At 40.4% G+C, this 27,533-nt stretch overlaps 1 protein-coding gene across 1 annotated transcript in view; it reads left to right on the top strand.

Moving 5' to 3' along the window:
- The window catches only part of LOC100353846 (alpha-2-macroglobulin), a 59,140-nt gene that overhangs the window by 12,542 nt on the left and 19,065 nt on the right, over positions 1-27,533 (top strand). The window contains exons 12-23 of the mRNA XM_008259804.4: positions 59-286; positions 509-572; positions 3,714-3,856; positions 4,797-4,946; positions 10,464-10,613; positions 11,086-11,158; positions 13,980-14,088; positions 19,419-19,647; positions 21,848-21,974; positions 22,233-22,354; positions 23,308-23,359; positions 27,359-27,442. Of these exons, the coding sequence (XP_008258026.2) occupies positions 59-286; positions 509-572; positions 3,714-3,856; positions 4,797-4,946; positions 10,464-10,613; positions 11,086-11,158; positions 13,980-14,088; positions 19,419-19,647; positions 21,848-21,974; positions 22,233-22,354; positions 23,308-23,359; positions 27,359-27,442 (1,531 nt within the window). The remainder of the gene's footprint in view (positions 1-58; positions 287-508; positions 573-3,713; positions 3,857-4,796; positions 4,947-10,463; positions 10,614-11,085; positions 11,159-13,979; positions 14,089-19,418; positions 19,648-21,847; positions 21,975-22,232; positions 22,355-23,307; positions 23,360-27,358; positions 27,443-27,533) is intronic.

The raw sequence follows: 27,533 nt of genomic DNA, 5'->3' as shown, positions 1-27,533 counted from the left end.
GAGAGAAAGTCTTGGTAACTAGCAGACCAAAACACAATAGTTCTTTTTGTTTTCCCAGGCCTACTACAAGGAGCAGGAACCTTGTTTGCCCTTCCATTGCATGAATGAAGTACACCAAGATGCACGTCATACAGCTAAGCATGTCTTCTCCTTAAACAAGAGCTATGTCCAACTTGAGCCTGTGGCTGGTGCCCTGCCCTGTGGCCAAACACATACAGCTAAGGCACATTATATCCTGAATGCCCAGGTCCTGGGGGAGCTGAAGGAGCTCATCTTCTATTACCTGGTGAGTGCTGACTCCACGTTGAAGAATAGAAACAAGAGGTCCATGAGGCAAAAAAATTTACAAAATCCCTTGATTTCTGTACCCTGCCTCTCTTGACACTGGACTTTGTCATTGGGCTGGATATCACTGCCTTGACCTTGATCTCAACCATGAGGATATGATATGGGAGACAGGCCTCATGATAAACGTAGTGATGAATGGGAAAATCCTTTTTCTTTTAAGATCATGGCCAAGGGCAGCATCATCCGAAGTGGAACCCATGTTCTCTCTGTGGATCCAGGAGCATGTGAGTTTCCCAATCTCCCAGTACTCCTCTGACTGTACCCTGTACGTAAGTCACCAATGGATCATCCAGAGCTGAGCAAAATAGGGATGTTGCAGTTCTTTTTGTGTATCCCCATTAAGCATCTCCAATACTCAGAATGAAAGATCCTGCCACCAGTGTAGGCTGTTATGTCAATAAAATCTCAAATATCTCACACTGAACATCATCAGCACTAGTAAATAGTTATCTCTGAAGCTGTAATAAATGAAAAAATAAAATACTTGCATGGATACCTAAAATGAGTAATCTATGCAGTAATGCCAAGGCCAACACCAAAAAGGCAAAATGTGTTATTTTGGTTTCTTTTTCCAGTGAGATCTAGATGTTACTTATCTGATCCTTTAACTGCTTTAGCTATACCAATTTTTGAATAATAAAAAATGACCAAAAAGAGCAGAAATATAAAGCATAATAGATGGGACAAAGACATATGTTTCACAGAGGAATTTCAAAATGGGGAATTTAATGCAGATGAGATAGTCTCCCACTCCAACAGGCGGATCATGATCTTTCTAGTCAGTGATCTACATATCCTGTTTCTTTAGGTTTCTTTAAAGTATCCCTGAATTTCCTTTAAAGAGATGTGAACATCTTCCAAAGCCATCACACATTATTTTTACTGCCTTATCTCTCTCCAAGAATGCTTTTTCCTTAAATGTCCACATGGCTGGTTTGCTCACCTCTTTCAAGACTTGACTCAATTATCATGTTCTCTGGACAATTTAGAATTGTAATTTAGCAGTGGGCATTTGGCACAGCAGTTAAGATACAGCTTAGAACATTTGCATTCCATACTGGAGAGCCCAGGGTTCAAGTCTCAGCCCTGCTTCCAATTCCAGCTTCCTGCTAATGCACACCCTGAGAGGCAGCAGGTAATGGCTCAAGTAGTTGGGTCCCAGCCACCCACTTGAGAGAACTGGATTGAGTTCCTGGCTCCTGGTTTCAACCTGGCTCAGCCTTAAATGTTGCAGACATTTGGGGGTGTAAACTTGCAAAAAGAAGATTGTCTATCTCACTCTCTCCTTCTGCCTTTCAAATAAATTAATAATAAAAATTTTAAAACATAATCTGCTATTAAACACTGGTATTTACAATGCCCTTCTCTTCCTATCCTGCCCTAATTTTTTTCTACATAGGATTTACCAAATGAAAACATACTTCCTATCATCTAATTATACAGTCAGTTTATTTATTGCCTTTTTCTTTCCACATGTTTCTACATGAAACAGCATGTAGTCGGGGACTTTTATTGGTCTGATTTCACAGTTTCATTCCAACTGCCCAGAACAGTGAACTGATACATGGTAGGGGCTCAGCAAATGTGTTCAAATGTATACTTGCTGTTGCCCAATCTTAACATCCTGTTGGCTATTTAATGTGTCAAATAATCTCTTTTAAAAATAAATACAGATCATAGAGTTCATCATTAGGAGATCCATTTATAGCCTCAGATTGAACAGAAACACAAAAAATTTTCACTTGAGAAATGTAAATACTATGAAATTTTGTCTCATACAAGAGGCTTTAAAAAATAAATATATATGCACTTCTAACTGTTGAATGTTTCCACAAAATAATGTATAATTTTTAGTCCTATTACTGGGTTCCATCAGTGCTAGATCATCATTTTCTATTTACCTACCTTTTTTAAATTTATATTTATTCATTTGAAAGACAGAGTTACATATAGAGGAGGAAAGACAGAGGGAGAGAGAGAATCATCTATCCGCCACTTCTCTCCCCAAATTGCCACAATGGCTGGGGCTAAGCCAGGCTGAAGCTAGGAGCCAGGAGTTTCTTCCTGGTCTCGCACGTGGGTACAGGGGCCCAAGCACTTGGTCCATCTTCTGATGCTTTCCGAGGTGCATTAGCAGGGATGGATCAGAAGTGGAGCAGCCAGGACTTGAACCAGTGCCCATATTGAATACAGGCAGAGGCTTAATCTGCTGTGCCACCACAGCAGCCCCTTCCCTTTTCTTATCTGAGTTATAAATATAGTGTCATGTAGCTTCCTTTATTACTTGATAAAACAATAATTTCTATTTGATTGCATTTAAGATTGCTAAGATTTAAAAGATACAGGAAATTACTATATCATTATCCAGAAGTGATTAATAACATAGATGAATTTTTTTAAAGATTTATTTATTTATTTGAAAGTCAGAGTTACACATAAGAGAGGAGAGGCAGAGAGAGAGAGAGAGGCCTTCCATCAGCTGGTTCACTCCCAAATTGACCGCAATGGCTGGAGCTGCGCCGATCCAAAGCCAGGATGTAGAAGACGCCTCCAGGTCTCCCATGCAGCACAGGGTCCCAAGCACTTGGGCCATCCTCTGCTGCTCTCCCAGGCCACAGCAGAGAGCTGGATTGGAAGTGGAGCAGCTGGGACCTGAACCAGCACCCATATGGGATGCCAGCACTTCAGGCCAGGGTGTTAACCCACTGCGCCACAGCGCCTGCACCGACATAGATGAATTTTATCAACAGTAAAGATTCTTGATTGGGAAGGGTGTTTTGCACAGCAGTTAAGACACTGCTTGAGGCACCCCAATCACATGAGTGAGTGTTCTGGCTCTGCTCCTGATTCTAATTTCCTGAAAATGTGCATCCCGAGAAGCAGCAGGTGATGGCTCAGGTAGTTGGACCCCATGGGGAAGACTCCACCCATGGGCAAGACTTGGATTGAATTTCTGGCTTCCAGCTTTGGCCTGACCTAGCCTCAGATGTTGCAGGCATTTTGGGAGTAAACCAGGAGATGGGAGCTGCTTCTCTCTTCCTCTCTTCCTGTCTCTCTCTCGCTCTCGCTCTGTGTGTGTGTGTGTGTGTGTGTGTGTGTGTGTCTTTCAAATCAATTAATGAAGAAAGTAAGTTCTTTACAAAACAGAAAAGGGAAAATCAAAAGATTCCTGGTAGAAGATAATCTGTGCTACTGTTTTCACATCTTAAACACACCATTCACACCTACAGCATTAACTACAGAATAGATGTAAGAATGTCTCCAGTAAAGATACAATCCCCCAAATCCTGGCATGTCAGTCATTCAGGTTTTCCAGTCACCTTCCTGGCCCATAACCTTCTCTTCTCATGCTCTCTGTGCCGCAGTGAAAGGCCATTCTCTTCTGTCAGTCCCTGTGGAGACAGACTTGGCTCCCTTGGCAGAGTTGCTCATCTATGCCGTTCTTCCTGATGGGGAAGTGATTGGGGATTCTGCAAAACTGGAGATTGAACGTTGTCTTCACAACAAGGTGGGTGATTTATTTCTTAAACTTAGAAAAAGCAAGCAAAATGAAAACACCAGTCTAAGAATGACACAGATTACTTTGCAGGTGAAGACAACTGAAGCCCTGATAATGTCATAACTCACTCAAAGTCACATCATTTTAAGACAAATCAGAACTAGCATCCAGGATTCCCAACTCTTGGTTCAAGACATTTATTTTCCCCTCACATCTTATTGTTTGTGATTATGTGTGACTAGAACGCTTATAGAAGATCTAACCTCTTAAGGACTTGACACAGTACTGTTAGAGGCAGACCTCCAGAACCGATCACCAATATAATCAAACCTTTGCACTCTTTGACTAACACATCTCCATTTCCACTTCTCCACAACTCCAGACGACCGCTACTCCACTGTGCATTTCTACCAGCCCACTTTCAATCATGCCGTATTGGGCACTGAAGTGGCTTACTCACAGTACACATTTTCTATGAACTTTTAAAATATCCCTCATAGGCATGGATCCCAAACTTTTTCACCAAAACAAAACTATCTTTAAATTTCCTTTTCTGTGAACTTGTTAAAGCATCCTTGAAAACCCAGTCCTTGCCTTTCCTTTCATTCTCCTCATTGAAATGGGAGCACAGTTAAAGACGCATAGATGGTTAGAGAGAGGATGATCTCCAACTAGAATGACTGACATTTCACCAGGAGCAATATAGTCAGATATACAATTTGTCCTTACATGTAATCAACAAGAATATCTATCATTCCAAGTGCCTAATTTTTGTTTCAGAATGTGCTGGCTCGTACGTTTACTGCTCAATGAACTTTCATGAAAAGAAACAAAGAAACTAACTGAACTCTGACAATCATAAATTAGCAGACTAATGTGTTCAACGTGAGGGACATTCAGATGGCAAAACACGTAGCCTGCTTTCCTGATGACTTCTCTTTCCTCACAGGTGGATCTGGGCTTCAGCCCAGCACAAGGTCTCCCGGCCTCACAAACCCACCTGCGAGTCGAGGCTTCTCCGCAATCCCTCTGTGCCCTCCGCGCCGTGGACAAAAGCGTGCTGCTCATGAAGCCCGAGGCCGAGCTCTCCGCATTCAAGGTGGGTTCCCATCACACTCAGGTGTCAGAAATGCCTCCCTGAGGGGCTCAGAGCAAGGAGAAACCCCTGCTCAGAAAAGGAAGTGTTGAACCGCGATAAATTGGCCTAAACCAGCCTCCACATTCGAAGGATGAATTGACCCAAAGGGGCCTTAGTTCTCCAGAACTACAATGCGCAAACCAGCCCTAACCTAATGCAGCTACTCTTGCAGCTAAGCAACTGAGCCTCAGCCAATCACGGAACAGAAAGCTCAGCCAATACAAATTATACGCAGATTAAGGCAAACCCAGACTGCCCCAATCAGGTACTCCCTTAACGTCATTAGCTCACAACGTTGCAAAGGGAACTTTCAAAAGAGCCATCTTTGGTCAGGATGGCTGCTGAGTGTTGTAATGTTTTTCTTGCCCAAGTAAACTTTGAATTGATCTCAAATTTGCTTTTTAAAAGAAGTAATACTTTAAAACACTTTGCATTTGTTTGGGGTTTACTATTCAAAGTTTTTAAACATGCTATCATATTCAATGCTAAAGATACGTCACTGTCACTGTAACATGTAAAGTTATAGTTCAGAAAAATTTAGCCATGTACTCAAACTGAAACAGAAAGTTGTACAACCACCAAGTTGCTGAACTTGTACCTAATTTCAGGTACTCTATCTATACTATAATTTATTATTCCGTTGCTATCTCACTAATGACTCAAAGCACATTTTACTTACTTTTTTCATTAAGACACTCAGTACAGAGCTTATTAGAATAATATTGATCTTTGGAAAATGAAAACCATTCTATTTATAAAAATAGAATCTTACAAATCTCAAAGAACCCTAAAATAGAATACTTACTTAAGGTATACTAAGCTGATCTTCTGTATATTAAGATAATCGAAAATGAATCTTGATGTGAATGGAAGGGGAGAGGGAGTGGGAAAGGGGAGGGTTGTGGGTGGGAGGGACGGTATGGGGGGGAAGCCATTGTAACACATGAGTCGTACTTTGGAAATTTATATTCATTAAATTAAAGATAAAAAAAAATTTTAAAAAGGATGTTCTCAAATTTATTTTCAAAATTCTCAACAGCACAATAGAAATTAACTATTTCCAATTATTTTATATAGGCCTAATGAAGATGTGAAAATTCCATTGGTTTTTATATTGTGTTAATATTATCATTTATCAAGAGTAGTTTATGATATTTCCAATTTAAAAAAAATCAAGAATTCCTATTGGTACTGGTTGCTAGTATATTTTAAAACTTAAGGTTTATACATAAATGTTTATAAAGTGTTAGGCAAGAAATCACTGTTACTGAGATTAAAGCAGGGCTTACTCAATGTTTATGAAGTGACAGGTTCTTTCATGTGTAGTAGACTTTTTGGAAAACCTATTAGTACATTTGTCACTTTTATGTTTACTTCCCCGAAGCATACTTACAATAGAAGATCTCTTGAGTAACTATTTAACCGGAGAAACAGATGTATTTTATTTAAAAATGAGAATAGTACCACAAGGGTTATCACAAAATAGAAAACAGGACCAATAATGTCTCTTGGCTCCTCATCACCCTTTCTCATTGCATTCCTCAGAAGCATGTACTTTTAATCATTTTAGCTATTTCTTCCTTTGTGTGTGGGTATGTGGAGGAGAGGACTGGGGAGGGGTTTATTTACAATGTTCATTGCAAGGAGCCAGGCAACTAATGCCCAATTCCCTGACTCTCCCAGAAATTAAACGCAGTGAATCCTACAGTTCAAAGTGACGCTGAAAAATATACGGATCAGCTCATGTGTGGGTCTCTAGTGGATCCACTCTGTGCTTTGCTGTCTTCTGGTGCATCAGTATTTCTTCTAATATTTATTTCCTTCTCCATAATTTTAACATTATCTATTAATTTCCATCATAGTAAATCAGCATGTCAATCCTTATTGTTCCTCTCCTGTTCTCTCCTCATTTTGCCAATGATCACAGTTATATGACAATTTAGGTTAAATCTTTAGTAAATTTTCCTTATTATAACCTTATAAATACTGTTCATCCTGAAACCAAGCAGTGTGTTATGACTGTATTTCTTGTTTTTATTTTTCCTAGAGTTTAATCATTGCCTTAGTTATGTATTTGCACCCACACCCCCTTCACTCATTCTCTGTCTTCACATTTCCTAATGATTCTGTTAAACACTGTCCAGCTCAATTCTGCCAGCTTTGCTTGTTTTTCCTGTTGGGGTCATGTTTAGTTCTCTAGGCCAATTGTTCAGTCTCATTCTTGAGGATCCCGTTCAGCACTCTCCTGGTTTCATCTATTGTGTCCTGAATCTTGTGACTTCCTCCTTGTTTCTTTCTTCCTTTTGTGGTGACGTCCTGAGGAAGAAGACCTGGGAAGTAAAATTGGGGGGGGGGGGACTATGAATCTCTGTATTTCCTCTAATAATTAATCAATATTTCAACTTAGGAGAGGGATTGTGGCATAGCAGTTAAGCTGCTGCCTGCAATGCTGGCATCTCATATGGGCATCAGTTCGAGTCCCAGCTCTCCACTTTCAATCCAGCTCCCTGCTAATGTGCCTTGGAAAGCAGCAGATGATGGCCCAAGCGCTTGGGACCTTGCCACCTACGTGGGTGACCCTGAAGAAACTCCTGGCTCCTGGATTCGGCCTGGCCCAGCCCCACCTTTTGCAGCCATTTGAGGAGTGCACAATGAGCAGATCTCTCTCCCTCTCTCTCTCTCTCTCTCTCTCTCTCTGTAGCTCTGACTTTCAAATAAATAAATAAATATTTTAAAAATGCTTTAAAGCAGAACCCAAGAAATGCATGCAAATAAATTTTAAAAATTGCCATTGATGGAAAGATTAAAACTAAATAAATAAATAAATTGTACTTATGTTCAAAAATACTTTGACTTAGTACAGAAATTTAGTTAGAAAATAATTATCAGTGGAAGTTTTGAAGGCATTTACTTTATTACTCTTGAGTGTCCATTTTGTCCCAGGAACTAACTCTTCCCTAAGAGACGTATGACAGGCAGTTAGCATTCTGGAGCTAAGTGGGAAACTGGGCTAGCATTTCACTGGTGTACTGTTTTTCAATTTATCTCCTTGTTTTCTGCGTCCTTCCCCACTCCCTGCCTTCTAAGGGACTCTATCTTCAAATCCTGAGACTTTTTGTGGTCTTGTCTGGCAAACTTGGTTGTGCCTCATCAGTAACTTTCTTTTTAAAAAAAGATGTATTTATTTGAGAGGCACAGTGACATAGACAGAGGAGAGAGAGAGAGAGATCCATCCTCCATCCACTGGTTTGCTCTCCAAATGGCCACAATGGTCCAGGCTTGGCTAGGCAGAAGCCAGGATCCAAGAACTGCATCCCAGTCTCCCACTGGGTGGCAGGTGTGCAGGTACTTGGACCATCTTCTGCTGCCTTCCCAGGTGCATTGGCAGGGAGCTGGATCTGAAGCAGAGCAGACAGCACTGAAACTCGCACTTGGACATGGGATGCTGACCTCACAGGCAATGACTTAATCCACCATGCCACAACACCAGCCCCATCAGTATCTTGTTTAGTTGCTAAGATATGACATTCTTCCATCAGCTACATCACTTGCAGTTTCCTCTAAGTTCATGTATTATAGCTTGGATTATTAAGACGTAATAATTAAGACATAATTTTGAAGAATTTAAACATCAACTTTTATTAAAGATAGAAAAAATTAATAGTGTTGGCCGGCGCCGCGGCTCACTAGGCTAATCCTCCGCCTTGTGGCGCCGGCACACCAGGTTCTAGTCCCAGTCGGGGTGCCCGATGCTGTCCCGGTTGCCCCTCTTCCAGGCCAACTATGCTGTGGCCAGGGAGTGCAGTGGAGGATGGCCCAAGTGCTTGGGCCTTGCACCCCTTGGGAGACCAAGATAAGCACCTGGCTCCTGCCATCGGATCAGCGTGGTGCACTGGCCACAGCGTGCCAGCCGCGGCGGCCATTGGAGGGTGAACCAATGGCAAAAGGAAGACCTTTCTCTCTGTCTATCTCTCTTACTGTCCACTCTGCCTGTCAAAAAATTTAAAAAAAAATTAATAGTGTTGTCTTTCTACATTTTATTTGTTGAATATTATGATTAGTGGTACACTAAGCATGTGATTATAGTGGATTTATATTTTTGCAAAAATTTAAAAAACAAAAGGAAAAGAAGGAAGGCAGATGGAGGGAGGGAGGGAGAGTGGAATGGAGAAAATATGGTTATCTTCTTAGACTATAGCTATGAAATACAAGAAATCTGTTCTCTTTATATTAACTATTTTTTAAAAAATCAATTGTTTATATGCTGAAAATTGTGAGAATGTACTTTTATGAAAAATGAAAACCTAATGACCCAAATGTCTAATTCTATCTGAATCAGCACTACTAGGAGCTTGCGTAGAATGACCAGCCAGAGCATAAACATTGACTGTTATAGTGTCCTATCTCAGACAACTTAGGTGGCTCTCAAGTAATCAAGACAGTGCTCAGCTGGTGCCACAGCTCACTTGGCTAATCCTCCGACTGCGGGGCCGGCACCCTGGGTTCTAGTCCTGGTTGGGGACACCAGATTCTGTTCTGGTTGCTCCTCTTCCAGTCCAGCTCTCTGCTGAGGCCCAGGAAGGCAGTGGAGGATGGCCCAAGTGCTTGGGCCCTGAACCCGCATGGGAGACCAGGACCTAGCACCTGACTCCTGGCTTCAGATCAGTGCAGCGCACCAGCCGTAGTGGCCATTTGGGGGGGGGGGGTGAACCAATGGAAGGAAGACCTTTCTCCGTCTCTCTTTCTCACTATCTAACTCTGCCTGTAAAAAAAAAAAAAAAGGCAATGCTCTATAACATGACAAAAAAAATTGCAAGGACCAAAATACAAAAAAATTCTGAGCAATAATTTGGTAGAAAAAGATCGCATAATTGAGCACATATGGGACAACAGAGAATTATGGAACATCATTGGATAGTATCTTGGACTACACTGATCTGACACAGATAGATGATATGTGATTGTTTATGTAACTATTTAGAACAGGAAATTCATTTTCCATTCTACATACAAAGGTAGAAATGGGTAGATGTAAGCTTTAATAGTAGCAACATTGCTTTCTACCTACTCCAATCATAAACCTAACTAAAATTGTATGTTCCTTAAGGGTAATATCCATAAAACTAGGTTAGTCACCTTTTATGTAGTGAAATTCTATATATTAACTGTCTATATTTATATTTAATACCTTTTGTACTGTTATAATATTACTGTAAAATTATTTCCCTCCAATATAAGAATTTGAGCATTCTCTTGATGCTTTCTGATACTCTTCAGTATTTGGAACACTTTTTTTCTTGAATATGGTAAACACTTTTAGGACAAAGCACTCTTCAAAAGAAAATATCTATAAAAACTTTGTAATAGGTAGTAAACACACTGAAGAAATGATTTGCATTGGCCACATTACTTCTTTTTACTGAGCTTATCCAAGAAAGCTCAGGAAAACATTGCCACTTGTTTTCTCATATTTTATAGGTATATAATTTGGCACTTCTGAAAGCTATTGTCAGGACAAAAGATGAAGAAGAAGAAGACGAAGAAGACTGTATCAGACATGTCTCCACTGACACATTACCATACCAAATCCTAGACAAAAATGAAAAAGATCTCTACAGTCTTGTAAAGGTAAAACCCATTATGAGCCATTAGAGTTCTATAAATTATTTAGGATTAATAGAAGATCACATTGGTAAAGAATGTTTTAACATGCTCATTGCAAGTTCTCATTTTCCTGCTGAGTAAACTGAGGCCTAGTGAGGGTTAGTGTCTTACTCAGCTAACAGATAATCAGAGCACAGCCAAGGCCAGGATGAATTTTGGACTATAAATCCTTTCCTCACTCAGCATTACAATGCTCAGCTTTGTTGTGCTAAAGAACATGAGTAACAACATTTGAAGAGTCTTAAGAAAATAAAATTCCATTATTCCACTACTTGATTCAGTTTTCTGTTAACTTTTCTTATAGAAAAGTTATATAATAACTTGTATAAATTATATAACAGCATGGATTGGGTATTCCTTTTTTTTTTTTACAAAATGTGACTTTTTCAAAATGTTTAAATATTTATGTTTGATCAAGTAATCATTGTCTTTCCAGGACATGGGCTTAAAGGTATTCACTAACTTGAAGATCAAATATCCCAAATTATGTACTTTCTACTCAATGCCAGGTAAAATAACAAATCAGTTTATGTTTTAAAGTAAAGGAAATAAAGCAAATATGATAACAATTACATGGTAAGGCAGGTAGATTGTCTACATGAGGAAGACGGAGTCTGCAATTACATGGTATAAATTAATTGCCCAAAGTTATGATGACAGTAAGTAGCAGATCCAGTGGAAACAAATCTTTTGATCTATTGGACACTACATTGCCACCCAATAAGCAAAAATCAAACAAACAAAAAGACAAAAAGATAAAACATAAATAATTACTACAATAGGTGTACAAAGGATACATGAGAAGAGAACGTGGTGGGCTTTTTGCCTGGCAGTTAAGATACCTGCATTCCATGCCACAGCACCAGAGTTTTACATCCAATACTGGCCTCCGACTTCAGATTCCTCTTAATGTGGGCCCTAGGAGGCAGCAATGGTGGCTCAAGTGATTGGATCCCTGCCACCTACATGGGAGACCTTCATTGAGTTCCCTGCTCCCAGCCTCATCCTTGCCCAGCTCCAACATGGCAGGCACTTGGGGACTGGACCTGCAGATGGGAACTCCCTCCCTTACCTGTCTTTCTTGTTCTCTCTCTCTCTCTCAAATTAGAAAAAAATAAAATTAAAATAAAAAATGTTGAAAAGAGAATAATCCTGAGAAGTATGAAAACATTACATAGAGGAAATAGCTCATACGGAATGACGAGAACTTTCCCATGTGCACAGAAGGTGCCAGAAGAGGAAAAGGAAACATTTCAAGCAAAGAAAAAGATATTAGAAGAAATTATATAGCTTTAAGTCAAATTATAGTGAAATTTGCAATAATCACATATAGCAATCACATATAAATGAAGTGTACTTTCTCTATCTCCTAATCCTATCCTAAATGTTTCATGTTTAGTCTTGGTTCCAGGCTCTTTACTTGCAGAGTCCAAAGCCAAGCATTTTCTCCTCCAATTCTACCCACCCTTTTCAACATGTCATCTTTCACTAAGCTATCTTTGTTGGCATAGTAAAAAATCTTTTTAAAAAATTTTGAAGACTGTGTCAGGAGCCAAAAGTCCTGATGTGCAGCACAGAGCAAATCAATTTTCTTCTTCAGGTTTAATTTCATTAACACAATGAAATAATCAAAATAATTCTTTTATAAGTTCCCTCCTTACATTAGACAATAATATTTTATAAGATATTCATTTCATATACTATATGGTGCTATTATAATCTATATGAGGGATAATGACTATTTAAAGAATTATTTCCTATAGCCTTTGATATCTAAAGTGATGTCTGTAGTCAGATACTAAAGTGCTACTAGCCTGTAAATTCAGGGCATAACCAACCCATTTTCCAAACAGCATTCCTTTGTTCCAAAATATAATTTTATAACATGCATTCGAAATAGCAGTTGGTTTTCAACATAGGTTCAAAATAATTGGATCATGAAGATAAATATATAATTTGATTTATGGATAAAGAATAAGAGAGAAGAAAATAGTAACAGGAGTCTATGTCCAGAAAACACTATATTCAATCCAGGAATCTTTCTAGGATGTTCAAGTTTACTAGAATTCCTTTGCTTTACATATTTATGCAAATATATACATATATACTAAAATATTTTATGTATGTGTGGGTATAAAGGCAATTATAATCCAGGCTGGGTTATATACATTTTTTCGTTATTGTTTGGAAAAAAATTAAAACATTTTTATAGTTCCCCAAAACCATTAGGGGGCTTAGGGACTATGGCTACCATACCTATGGGATAAATTATCAGGTTCCCATAGATGCTTAAGCTTGTGAATGGAGGAGTGAAACATCAGAAAACATTGAGGAATTAAAGTCAAACAGAAAGAGACCAAGTAAAGAAATTGCTGGCCATTCCAGAGAAGGATCTGGAGAAATGAAACTGTATAAATACAGAAATCTCTGAATGAGAAATGTATGGGGAAAGAATCATGTAAGGAATCTCCTATTGTATCTGCTCTTCACAAATTATTTCTGAAAATAAGTCAACTCAAGAAGGGAATTCTTAGATTTTTTTTATATTTTCATTTATTATTTGAAAGGTAGAGTTACAGACAGTAAGAGGGAGGGAGGGAGGGAGGGAGAGAGAGAGAGAGAGATACTCTATGTCATATATTTCTTTTGCCCTACCAAAGAAATGCACTTGATAGGAACTTGATTTTTGTCTCCATTTTGTCCAAAGTTCTACTGTCTTTTGTTTTTTCTTCTTTGTTGGTTTTACAGATTTGTTTTATTTATTTGAAAGGCAAAGTTACAGAGAAGGAGCGAAGTCTTCCTTCTGCTGGTTCACTCCTCAAATGGCTGCAACAACCAGGGCTAAGCCAGGCTAAAGCCAGGAGCCCAAAGCTTCATTCAGGTCTCCTACATGGGTGGCAGGGCCCAAGCACTTGGGTCATCCTCTGTTGCTTCCCCAGGTGCATTAGCAGGGAGCTGGATTGGAAGTTGAGCAGCTGAGCTTGAATGGATGCCCCTATTGAATGTTAGTGCTGCAGCTGATGCCTTAACCTGCTGCGCCACAGCACCAGCCCCTTTACTGTCTTTTTGGAAGCTACCCCAACTGCCCCAACCCAGAAACTATGCACCATTTTTCATTCTGGCTCCACCAACACAAGGTTCTATTTTCTCCAAGATTTTATACCTTCAAGCCACCCAGAAAATGAGTGCCTCAATATGTTTTTCCAAGTACAGTTTTCCTAAAATTTTAATTTAAGCAGGAAAACTGAATATTTGTCCACATTATTTGTTCAGATCACACTGCATGGAAATAGTCTCAAAGCAGTGTACTTTTTTCTCACATTTTGATAGTTCTAGTGGCTGATACAAAACTGAATGAGAGGATGACACCATTAACACTCCCTAAGACTGCGCGAAGCTATTTTCCTGAAACCTGGATCTGGGAATTGGTAGTGGTAAAGTGAGTAACTTCCATTTGTATGATTTGCTTTGGTGTGTGTACATAGTTTCATTATTTCAACTATTTTCCTAAATAGTTTCTGTCATTTCAAGGCAGAAGAAGGCTGATTTATAAAATTTCACTGTAAGTGTATCAACACACCAATCATAAATCTTTGTATTCCTGATACTACCAGAAATTGCTAGCTTTTTAAAGTTTAACTTAATTTTATTTTATTTTAAACATCATCACTTATATTTAAACAGAGATACGGATCATTAAAAATGTATGAACATAGAACATAAAAGGTAGTTTTGATTTAAGCCATTACATGAATGAGGGTCTTTTTAAGTTTCTTCACCAACAACCCCATTTTAACCATTGAACAAATTGTACTTAAATTAACAGTAATAAAAATGTAAAAATTCAAATTTAAACATGAAAATATATAATAACAACAAAAAAACAGCAAGTATCTTCATTACCAAACAGATTAACAAAATCACAGAGACTCAGATACTTTCTGGAGCATATTGAAACACTTATATAAACGGTTGCATTCATTTGAGAGGTACTAATACATGTTCAGTGCTGAGACTATTTTTAGCATTTGTACTTTATACAAAGAAGCATTAGACTACTATGGTTCACATTTGAGAAATACAGATTTAAGCCTCATGCTACAACTTGCCAATTTAACATTATAGCTAATGCAGTGACAATTACTCATTTTATACTACTCTAGATTATTGGGCAACGAAAGTGTCAGTGTGTCACTACCTGTATTAAAATACAAGCACACCACAACCACAACCATGGCAACTAAGTAAGTTAAGTGCTTTAACATGTCTTCCATTGCTTCCAGAGGTCCGTTCCACATCATAGGAGCTAGTTTAATAGATACCATCAGATCTCAACCTATCTCTGAAAGTTCTTTTATTAAAAATTTTGAAATTTAATCAATGGAACTTCTACATCCTCAATAAGCTATTTTTTCTAACTCTTCACTAACTAGTTCAAATTTAATATGTAATGTTTTGAATTTCTATAGACATTTTATTAAAATGATTAAAGGTGTCTAAAATACCATTAATGGGTAAAATACTAACCAAAAAAATGACACTAAGACTATTTTTGAGACTATTTTTTTCCTAACTAGAAAGCTATGGGATTCATAATGAACACAGATATAATGACACTTTAATTCTACTGTTTTACAACATCAATAATAGAAGTAAATACATGAAGCACAGAAAAGAAAAGCAGAATTTCGGGAGAAAAATCTAGTGAACACTTGAAATTTGGATGCCTCAAACACAAAAAAGTTCACAGTGCTTATAAGCGCTATCATTATTTCATCCTTTAAGTAGTTCAAATCTTTATTTCATTTCTAGTTTTATCCAGAAATAAAAACCTAATTCATTACATAATGTGTCTTATCAATTTGTCTTCAAGTATTCAAGTAACGCAAACCCAAGTTTTTTTCCTTTGTGGCAACAACACACTTATGGACTGAGCTTCAAAGACAGGGAAAAATTCATTTAAGATAACTGATATACTCTTCTGCCCAAAGACATAGGAACTAAGACTTAACACTGTAATCACACAAATGGTATGTAATAAGAGAAGGGGGTGGGGGGAGATGGTCCAATATAACCAATGCATTCTTTTTAAAAAGATTCTAAAGCAGATTTTGGCCAGATTCCCAGTAACAGAATATTCCGAAATCTAAGGAACTATACAGAAGAAAAACCAGAGTAAGTTCATTTGTTTTCCACAAAGGTTCCTATTGTTTATTTTGGAACTCCTTTGTACTTTTACTGGGAGATTTTCTGCCTTCACCTTCTTTCATACTGTTGACTGTGTTTCTGTGTAAGGCACATCCTTAAACATCTTTTGTAGGGCTGGACAAGTGGTGACAAATTCTTTCAATATCTTTTAGTTTTGGAAGGCATTTATTTCACCTTCATTCATAAATGAGAGCTTTGCAGGATACAGTATTTTGGGTTGACAGTTTTTTCTCTTAAGACTTGGAATATATCTCACTGTTCTCTCCTAGCATGTAGGGTTTCTGATGAAAAGTCAGCATGAGTCTAATTGGAGAGCCTCTGCAAGTAATCTAGCATTTCTCTCATGCACATTTTAGAATCTTTTTTTTTCACGTTTATCATTCTTTTTTTTTTTAACTTTTATTTAATGAATATAAATTTCCAAAGTACGACTTATGGATTACAATGGCTTTCCCCCATACCGTCCCTCCCACCCACAACCCTCCCCTTTCCCACTCCCTCTCCCCTTCCATTCACATCAAGATTCATTTTCGATTATCTTAATATACAGAAGATCAGCTTAGTATATGTTAAGTAAGGATTTCAACAGTTTGCTCCCACACAGAAACATAAAGTGAAAAATAATAGATGATTTTTTTTAAATGATGATGAAATCAGATCAGACCTATTGTCATGTTTAATCCCAGTGACAGTCAAGTTGGGAGTTGAGAATTTCTTTTTTTTTTTTTTACAGAAGATCAGTTTAGTATGCATTAAGTAAAGATTTAAACAGTTTGCACCCCCATAGAAACACAAAGTGAAATATATTGTTTGAGTACTCGTTATAGCATTAAGCCTCAATGTACAGCACATTAAGGACAGAGATCCTACATGAGGAGTAAGTGCACAGTGACTCCTGTTGTTGACTTTACCAATTGACACTCCTGTCTATGGCATCAGTAATCTCCCTATGCTCCAGTCATGAGTTTCCAAGGCTATGGAAGCCCTCTGAGTTCTCCAACTCTTATCTTGTTTAGACAAGGTCATAGTCAAAGTGGAGGTTCTCTCCTCCCTTCAGAGAAAGGTACCTCCTTCTTTGAAGACCTGTTCTTTCCACTGGGATCTCACTCACAGAGATCTTTTGCCAGAGTGTCTTGGCTTTCCATGCCTGAAATACTCTCATGGGCTTTTCAGCCAGATCCGAATGCCTTTAGGGCTGATTCTGAGGCCAGAGTGCTATTTAGGACATCTGCCATTCTATGAGTCTGCTGAGTATCTTACTTCCCATGTTGGATCACTCTCCCCTTTATTTATTCTATCGGTTAGTGTTAGCAGGTACTAGACTTGTTTATGTGCTTCCTTTGAGTCTTAGTCCTTTCATTATGATCAATTGTGAACTGAAATTGATCACTTGGACTAGTGAGATGGCATTGGTACATGCCACCTTGATGGGCTTGAATTGGAATCCCCTGGTATGTTTCTAACTCTACCAATTGGGGCAAGTCAGATTGAGCATGTCCCAAATTATACATGTTTTATGGTGGAGAGTTTGACTACAATGTGTCATGTCTATGAGGTGTTCTATGTGCTTCCTGTACTTTGACACCCCATTCTTTCCCCAAATTATTGAAGTTTTCTGTGATTATTTCATTAAAAAGTCCTTTTAATCCCTTCTCTCTTTCCATGTCTTCAGAAACTCCTAAGAACCATATGTTTGTTCATTTGATAATCTCCCATAAAGCTCTAACCCTGTTTCTTCTTCTATTTTTTTTTTCAGTATGACTGTTATATCTCCAGAGATTTGTTTTCTAACTCGGATATTCTTTCTTCTGCCTCACTGAGTCAGTTGTTAAGGTTTTCCACCGCATTTTTATTGGATCTGTTAAATACTTCATTTTAATATTTCATTTTGATTTTTCTTTAAAATCTCAGTTTCATGAAAAAATGTTCATTCATGTCATGTATGGATTTATTTAATTCATGGATTTGCTTCTGATTACTTCTAAGTAATCCTACAATTTTTTGAATTCCCTTTCTGGCATTTCTTCAGTCTCTTTATTTTCACATTCTAGTATTGAAGTGTTGTGTTCCTTTGGAGGCATCATGTTATCTTCCTTGTTCTTGTTTCTTGGGTTGCTGCATTTATTTTTGATATTTGTGGAAATACTTGTAGGGACTTTTTTCCCTGTCACGGCTTTTATCATTGGACTATGCCTCTGTGGATTAGTGCAGTGTCTGCTCTTTCAGTGAATACCATGAGGTGTGTGCTGGGTGTGGCCAGGGATCTCTGTTCAGTGTTCCAAGGCAAGAGGAGTGTCCAAGGTGACACACAAATTGGACATGGTAAAACTCTTCTTCTTCTTTTTTTTAATCAAAGGGGAGGATTAATCTGCTCTGTTGGCATAATCTCATTCTCATCTCCTCTCCTCCAAGGAAATCAATGCCTGGTCACTAGCCCCAGTGGGTATAATATTCATTCACACTGCCACAAGAACCACACAAAGGATTTATGTAGTCCTCAGTCTGAGCACACATTCTGCAACAATGACCCTCAGCAGGGAATCAGGGAGTTTGGAGCACGTGGAGACTCCCACAGTGACTGCCCAAAGACCCAGCCACACCCTGCACCCTCACATGCAGCCACAGTGTTTTCACAGTCACAGGCACCCAGACCCTGTCAATTCTCCCAACCAGGCTCAGGCATCTCACTCTGCTATTTGCTGGGCACATGGACATGAGTTGGTGCAGCTGTTACATGTCCAAAATGACACCCACCCTCTCTCAGCTAGTTACAAGATGCCAGTGCTGGTGGTCAGGGAGAGAGAAACATGCCCCCCTTTATTCCTTATAGGTTGGCAGGTACACTGTCCCCCACAGGGCTCCAAGCTATACTCATGCCAGGCTCTTCCAGAAGCTTTATCACAAATGGCTTGGGCTGCTGTAGTCTGGGCTCACCGCACTCTCTAAAGCTGGTACTGAGGTTCTTGGCTGCTGGGGTCCTGAGTTGTGTGTGTCCACACCCTCCACATAGGTCCACAGTGTCTCTCTAATTTGCATGAAGTTTCCTCTACCATCTTCTCACTAACCCTTCCTGAGATTGGGCTTTCTTCACCATTTTTTAAAACTATCTTCCCTAGACTAGAGCAGTAAGCTCCCTACTATTCTGCCATCTTGGTGTGTTCTCTAGCTTTCTAAATTTAATAATATTCAGGAACAGTGTGTTGAAAAATAAATTTAAGGCAACTCTTCATGGATTAAACCATTTTATAGAATTATAATCCATGGATTTCTCAGATTGCATTTTAGAAATGGAAGTACCAATGACAAGTTCAAATCCATATTCAGATTTCAAACAATAGTATAGACTTTTAGGTGATGTGGATGATGTGATCATAGTAGGGGAAACAGAACTATTTAAATGCCTTTTATTTTTCCATCATGGGCCCTTACTAAACTGTGCATTTTCTTTAATTCTTTTGAAAGGACTCAGAAGTAAGGTAATAGATCACACTCATCAATTACTGTCTCAAAAATAACTAATACTCACTTACTTTCTGTTCATCACATTGTCATCCTCCCCAGCTCATCAGGAATGGCTGAAGTAGAAGCTACAGTTCCTGATACCATCACTGAGTGGAAAGCAGAGGCCCTGTGCCTGTCCAATGACACTGGACTTGGTCTGTCTCCCATTGCTTCTCTCCGAGCCTTCAAGCCCTTCTTTGTGGAGCTCACATTACCGTACTCTGTGATCCGTGGAGAAGCCTTCACACTCACGGCCACTGTATTAAACTATCTTCCCAAATGCATACGGGTAAGGACTCCCAAATCAAGTATGGATAGAAGGGAAAAAGAAAAATTGATTTGATGTGGCTTTTATCCCTTATTTATAATACTGTGGAATTGTGTTCTAATTAAAAAAAACATTTATTTAAGGTATATGAATTTCATTCATCCCACATATACAGATTTAGGAACAGTGATTCTTCCCACCCTACCCTTCCCCCCACCCGTGCTCCCACCCTTCTTCCTCCTTCCTCCTGGGAGTCCCAAGCATGTGGAGCCTCCCACAGTGACTGCCCAAAGACCCAGCCACATCCTGCACCTTCACATGCAGCCACAATGTTTTCCCAGTTACGGGCACCCAGACCTTGTCAATTCTCCCAACCAGGCTCAGGCATCTCACTCCGCTGGTTGCTGGGCACATGGACATGAGCTGATGCAGCTGTTACATGTCCAAAATGACTATTCCCACTCTTAATTTACAAAGATCTATTTGCAGTTTATTTTATGCTCATAAGATTAACCCTACACACTACGTAAAGAATTCAACAAATACAATGAAGGGAAAAAAAATACTGTTCCTCATCAATAGAGACAAGGACTGTAAACAATGATGGAATCTCAAAATGTGAACTTCACTCCAATACATTACATTTTAGGTACTCTATTAGTTACCACAGATCAGGGAAAACATGATATTTGTCTTATTGGGACTGTCTTACTAAACTAAATATAATGATTTCCAGTTGCATACATTTTGTTGCAAAAGACAGGATTTCTTTTCTTTAACATTGGGTAGTATTCTATAGTGTATATATGCCATAATTTATTTATCCAGTCATCAGTTGTTGGAAATATGGGTTGATTCCATACCTTACTTATTTCATGAATTAAGCAGCAATGAATATGGGTGTACAGATAAATCTTTCATATGCTGATTTCATTTCCCTTGGGTAAATTTCCAGGAGTGGGATTGCTATTTTCAGCTTTCTGAGGAATCTTGTTACTATCTTCCACAATGGCTGCACCAGTTTACACTCCCACCAATAGTGGATTAGGGTACCTTTTAATAGCATCCCATTTGTCAACTTTGGCTTTGATCACCTGTGCTACTGGGGTCTTTCCCAAGATGTCTTTGCCTATACCAATCTCTTGCAGAGTTTCCCAAATGTTTTCTAGTAATTTGTTTTATTAGGTCATAGATTTAGGTCCTCGATCCATTTTGAGTAGATTTTTGTGTGAGGTTCAATCCCATTATTGGATATCCTGTCTTGCTCTAAATTTCCATGATATTTTCATTGTATCTTTTTTCTAATGTCCATCACATTTAGCCATATTTATTTATTAGTTTTAAAGATTTATTTATTTATTTATTTATTTGAAAAACAGAGTTACAGAGAGAAAAGAGAGAGAGGTCTTCCATCCTCTGGTTCTCTCCCTAAATTGCTGCACAGCTAGAGCTGAGCTGATCCAAAGCCAGGAGAAGGAACTTCTTCCAGATCTCTGACATAGGTGTAGTCGCCCAAGCACTTGGGCCATCTTCCACTGCTTTCCCAAGCCATATCAGAGACCTGAATCGGAAGTGGAGCAATCAGGACTTGAACTGGTGCCCATATGAGTTGCCAGCGGTGCAGGTGGCAGCTTTACCCTCCATGCCACAGGGCTGGACCCACATTTAGCCATATTTAACACAATTTCTTAGCATCTTATGTGTCTGCTGAGCAAAACACCTTGACAGGAGCCACTGATAGCCCCAAAGTATCTGTACACATAAAAATTGGAATGTATGTCTCTAACCAAAGAATGAATACAGGTTAAAAAAAATGAGGGAAAGAACTTCAATTAGACTAGCAACAGAGTAAACAAGGAGATTTCTCATGAGTCTGAGCCAGTGGGGAAATTTCCTCAGGATAGGCATACCTTAGTTAGCTTTCTCTACCCTTCCATTCTTGTGCCAAAATCAACATGTAAATAAATATATTTACCTATATATGTGTGTAAATACATATGTTTGTATATTATATAATATCCATACAACATTTTCATGTAAATACGTTCAGCTCATGTGTCATTTTCAACACTACACTTTGTAAAAAAAAAAAAAAACTGCTCATCTCTTTTGAACACCCAGGTTCACTTCAGGCTTCCTCACTTGCCCCATCCTGTACATAAATGTGTTGCCCTTTGGAAGTTACATCTCTTTTATCTCTCTTCCCCATGTGGGACTACAGGTGAGTGTGCAGCTGAAAGCTTCTCCTGACTTCACAGCTATCCCAGTGCAGAAAGAACAAGATTCTTACTGCCTCTGTGGAAATGAGAGGGAAACTCTGTCCTGGTTGGTAACTCCTACATCTCTAGGTGAGTGAAGGTGCTCTGAGACTCTCTGTACTCAAAGATAATGAAAGCATGAAGGCTCCTTAAATGAGGTTCTCCTGTTTGGGCCACAAAAGCAGAAGACTGGTCAATGCTGCTTCTGTCCACGTACATGTCAGATTAAATAAGGAGCAAGCCCATGGATTTCTCACAGAACTTGACACCCCCCATAGATCTTGGAGACTGAAAGAATGCCAAGTCCGTGGCACATCCAAGCTCATGTCTGCAGGCCATTTGTTTCAGGGAATGTGAATTTCTCCATGAGTGCAGAAGCAATACAGTCCCCAGACCTCTGTGGTAATGAGATGGCTACAGTTCCTGAAACTGAGAAGTCAGACACAGTTGTCAAACTCCTGTTAGTTGAGGTGGGTAAGCCCGACTTCTCCTACTGAGACCAGAAAATGGAGCAATGTTGACTGTCTATAATTTCAAGTAAAATAGAATTGTAGGAATAATACTTTAACTTTGTGTATTTCACAACATGTGACAAGTTCATGTCTTAAATTACTAATTTTGTTTTGTTTTTCTATTTGCCTTTTAGCTATTTTCTCATTAACTAAAAGCTGGATTAGATATATTCTGTATCAGTTGCTTTTCCTTATTCATTTCTGTCGCTCCCCCTCTTCGTGGAGGAACGACACAGGACCCTGCGCTGTTCTTTTGTCTGCTCGGCCCTCCCCGGGTTTGCTGCTGGTTCTTCCCGGGTTGGCTACCGACCCTTCCACCTCCGTGGAAGGGCGGTTCCCCCTAGCCACTTTCCCCACTTCTGCGGGGGAGCGGCACACCACCGGCCGGCTCTCTCGGGGGCTGCACAGGTGTTCCTTCAGATAGATGTTCCTGGTGCATGTTGTCTCTCTCCTCCTTTATAGTCCTCTTCCACCAATCCCAACTCTGCTACCCACACACCGAGTACGCTGCTCTCCTCCAATCAGGAGCAGGTCCTGCTGTTTATTGGTTGAACTGGAGGCAGCTGTGTAGAAGCTGTTTACTCCTCTCCCAGCGCCATATTGTGGGAGAGCAGATGCATAGAATAAGTCTTAATTCCAGTAACAGTCTTAGTCCGAGTTGCTCCCCACAATTTCACTTTTTTCTCTTCATTACCCTTCCTCATTCCCTTCCCTATTAACTAGGCTCCTCAACATTTCAAACATGTCAAACTTTTAGGCATTCACTGATGTAATGGAAATTAGAAATTGTCTAACTCAAACCAATCACTTTACACATAATAAAGCTATGGACATGCTCTCAAAATTCCAATTATGTTTATTTACTTGGATGCTCAGTCCATTCTGATCTCTTTTTCTTCTTTCCACCCAAGCCCGAGGGAATCAAGATGGAACATACTTTCAATTCCTTACTCTGTGTATCAGGTAAGAGTGATTCATGACAACAATATGAAGACCAGAACATTTCAAGTTACAAACTTATTTGTTTTCACATCAATGACCTAATTGGTTTTTTTTTTTTTGCAATATTCCTATGAGAAAGTCAGGACACTGTATCTCTTTCTCTTGTAAAATAAATAAAGTCACTGAGTCTTATAGGACATCAAGGTCCGTAACTATATTTATATCACAATCAATAGTAAAAGCAGGATTCAACCTGGAACATCTCAGTTCCTCATTTCTAGCTCTTTTCTCAAGTGTATAGAAATCCCTTCACCCAGCACAAATAAGGGCAGAAGTGGTCAGAATGAAAATATACCTAAACTAATGGGAAAAGTATATAGAATGTTTGGTGAAGGGACATATATTTCTAATTTTATAAAAATTATGTCTTTATAATCAAAGACATTTCACACATTAAATGCACTAAATCATGAAAATACAGTTAGCATAATATTTTCTCTCATTTTTGTGGTATTAATTGCTCTTTTACTACTGTATGCATAATCCCAAACTAACCATTTCAAAAGAAGCTTTAGGAGTTTATCATAAAAGATGAATATAAATTTAACAAAAGCTGAGATTTCTATCTACTCTTGTTCATGACTGTGTTCCCAGTATCAAGAACAGCAACTGGCACAAAGCAGTTGCTCAATACATATTTGTTGAAAGAATGGATCATTTGAATAAAAGTGTTTTATGCATGAACTAAATCTATTATAATAAGAAAGTTAACAAAGCAGAGATAAGATGAAGTAATGATTTCAACAAAGCTGATGAACCTGCATCACATTTACACGTCATACATTTGAGAAAGTTATTTTACAATTACTGAAAGTCATAAAAGGCTTTTGTGTGATAGGTAGAAAGTATGAAGGAACTGCTGGAGAATAATGTGGGGAGCAATCCGGACTAGACTAAGTTACTGGAATTAAGACTTATTCTATGCATCTGCTCTCCTACAATATGGCGCTGGGAGAGGAGAAAACAGCTTCTACCCAGCTGCCTCCAGTTCAACCAATAAACTGTAGGACTTGCTCCTGATTGGAGAGCAGCGTACTCGGCGTGTGGGCAGCCGAGTTGGGATTGGCAGAGGAGGACTATAAAGGAGGAGAGAGACGGCATGCACCAGGAACATCTATGGGGAACATCTAAGGGAACCCGTGCAGCCCCCGAGAAAGCCGGCCGGCGGTGTGCCGCTCCCCTGCGGAAGTGGGGAATGCGGCCAGGGGGAACTGCCCTTCCACGGAGGTGGAAGGGATAGTAGCCAACCCGGGAAGAACCAGCAGCAAACCCGGGGAGGGCCGAGCAGACAAAAGAACAGCGCAGGGTCCTGTGTCGTTCCCCCATGAAGACGGGGAGCGACATAATGGTGCCGTGACTCGGATAGAAAACCTAGGACGGATAGGAAACCTAGGACGGATAGCAAACTTAGGAGGGAAGAAACGGGAAGAAATGGGAAAATACCGGAGAGAGAGACTAGCAAAGAGCCTAGGTGCCGGAAGAAGCTATTGAAAGCCTAGGCATAGACTCGGATATGGACTGTGGGAAAGAAGTTAGGATTGAAAGCGAAAGTGAAAGCTTTCATAGACTCGGATGCGGACTATGGCGGGGAAGCTAGGAGACTGAAAGCGAAAGTGAAACCTGGAGGAGGCTTGGACTCGGATACGGACTGTGGGGAGAAGCCAGGAGAAATGAGAGGAATATTGTTGGAAGAAAACTTAAGGAAACATACCAGGTAGAGAAAAATGTTAGGGAGGATGAAGCCGCAAGTGCAGGCCGAGGCGGAGATATAAGCCACCTTGGAATTCAAGTCACCCCGGGGAGCAAGAGGCGAAGATCTGGAACCAGAGGCAGAGACGTGGGCCACCAGGATTCGCCAGGTTAGTCCGGGGAACTTGGACTGAATGCCGGTGGTGGCGGAAACATTCGCGGAAGCCGCCGCGTGCAGAGAGAGCACAGGGCGTGAATAGATAGGAAACGCGGGGCTGGCGCGAGGCCGTGGTGCGGGCGCGAAGTGCGTGGAGACCGCGGAGCGTGCGCGCAGAGCCGGGAACCCGCCGGCGGGGCGAGGCGCCAGGAAGCCGCGCAGAGCTGTGAAGCCGCCGCGGGGCGGGCGCCGGCGGGGCGAGGCGCCGGGAAGCCGCGCAAAGCCGTGAAGCTGCCGCGGGGCGAGGCGCCGGGAAGCTGCGCGGAGCCGTGAAGCTGCCGGCAGGGCGAGGCGCCGGGAAGCTGCAGGGATAAGAGAAACAGAAGTTTAGAAGTAAGATGAGAGAAATAGGAATGTTGGAAGATAGAAGTAAAATGGGAGAAATAGGAATGCCCGGAGATAGAGAAATAGAGAAATAGAAAGGCCTCCCTACAACATGGCAATGAGAAAGCTTGGATTCGGTCTGCCTGATTAAGTGAGGCGATGAGCACCTGGGCGGCTAGCAGCTTATGCGCCGCAGGTCACCGAAGACAGGCACGAATTAACATCAGTAAGGCTTCCCCACAATGCAACAATTAGGAGGCTTGGATTCGGTCTGCCTGATTTAAGGCGGTAAGCACCAGCAAGCAGCTCGACCAGAGTATGAGCTGCAGGTCACCGAAGATAGGCACGAACCAACACTAATAAGTCTCCCCCACAATACGACAATGAGAAGGCTTGGATTCGGTTTGCCTGATAGGTTTTGTAAGCACCTGCAGGCAGTTCTAGCAGAGTAGAGCATGCGCTGCAGGGCACCGAACACAGGCACGCATCAGCGCCTAAAAACCTCCTCACAATGGCGAAGAGAGGACCCGGATTCGGTTTTCCTGATTGATAGGACTTGTAAGAGCCTGTGGCAACTCTAGCAAGTAGAGCAGAGTGTGTGCCGCGGGACACCGAAGACAGGCGCGTATCAACGCCAAAAAATAAAAAGAAAGGGGGATCTGTGGGGAGCAATCCGGACTAGACTAAGTTACTGGAATTAAGACTTATTCTATGCATCTGCTCTCCTACAATATGGCGCTGGGAGAGGAGAAAACAGCTTCTACCCAGCTGCCTCCAGTTCAACCAATAAACTGTAGGACTTGCTCCTGATTGGAGAGCAGCGTACTCGGCGTGTGGGCAGCCAAGTTGGGATTGGCAGAGGAGGACTATAAAGGAGGAGAGAGACGGCATGCACCAGGAACATCTATGGGGAACATCTAAGGGAACCCGTGCAGCCCCCGAGAAAGCCGGCCGGCGGTGTGCCGCTCCCCTGCGGAAGTGGGGAATGCGGCCAGGGGGAACTGCCCTTCCACGGAGGTGGAAGGGATAGTAGCCAACCCGGGAAGAACCAGCAGCAAACCCGGGGAGGGCCGAGCAGACAAAAGAACAGCGCAGGGTCCTGTGTCGTTCCCCCATGAAGACGGGGAGCGACAAATAATGTTTGTCTCTGAATACACAAGAGAAGAACAAGGCATACCCTTACCATTCCTCAATTCTGATTTTCCTGATAATCATGAATACAAACTCATGTACCTATCAACCTCCTCCACTCCTAACACATACACACCCATGTCAAGAACATCCAAGAAAATGATTCCTGAGTAGTTACTAAAATCTACTGATATCACAGCCACACAGAGAAAACCCCTGAAAAATGCCAAGTACCCACCATTGATTTACTTGCTTACTTCCTCTGATGTGTTAAGTATACATTTGTACATAGCTAAAATTTGAGGCAAAGAAATACAATCTCGTATCAGTCCACATTACATTTAAGGAGACTTCAAAAAACCTAAGAAAACTTGGAGTCTTCTTTGGTGCAGTTGCCGTACTATTCAATGTAATCAGTTAATAAAAAAAGAGGCATAGGTTAGCAAACCCCTCAGTACCAAGAAATCTAAATTTGGAGTATTAAGGAGGCATGAATTCCAAGTTTAATATTCACTGCTAAAACCACTCTCCTTAGGACTTTTCAGAAATACCAACATCAAAGATAATCTTTTATGAATCTGATTTGTTTGTTTACCAAGATGCTGGGGTATCAGAAAAATTGGCCCTGAAGCTTCCACCAGGAGTAGTGAAAGAATCAGCCAGAGCCTCTGTCTCTGTTTTGGGTGAGTCATTCAGTCCCCAGAGGATTTGAGACAGCCACTGCCACCACCACTCCTATTGTATTTTTCCAAATATAATTTTTCACAGTACTTC

The sequence above is a fragment of the Oryctolagus cuniculus genome, chromosome 9, assembly GCF_964237555.1.
Source record: "Oryctolagus cuniculus chromosome 9, mOryCun1.1, whole genome shotgun sequence".
Lineage (NCBI taxonomy): Eukaryota > Metazoa > Chordata > Mammalia > Lagomorpha > Leporidae > Oryctolagus > Oryctolagus cuniculus.
Note: the sequence above shows the minus strand (reverse complement) of the source record. Positions and strands in the feature narration are given on the sequence as shown.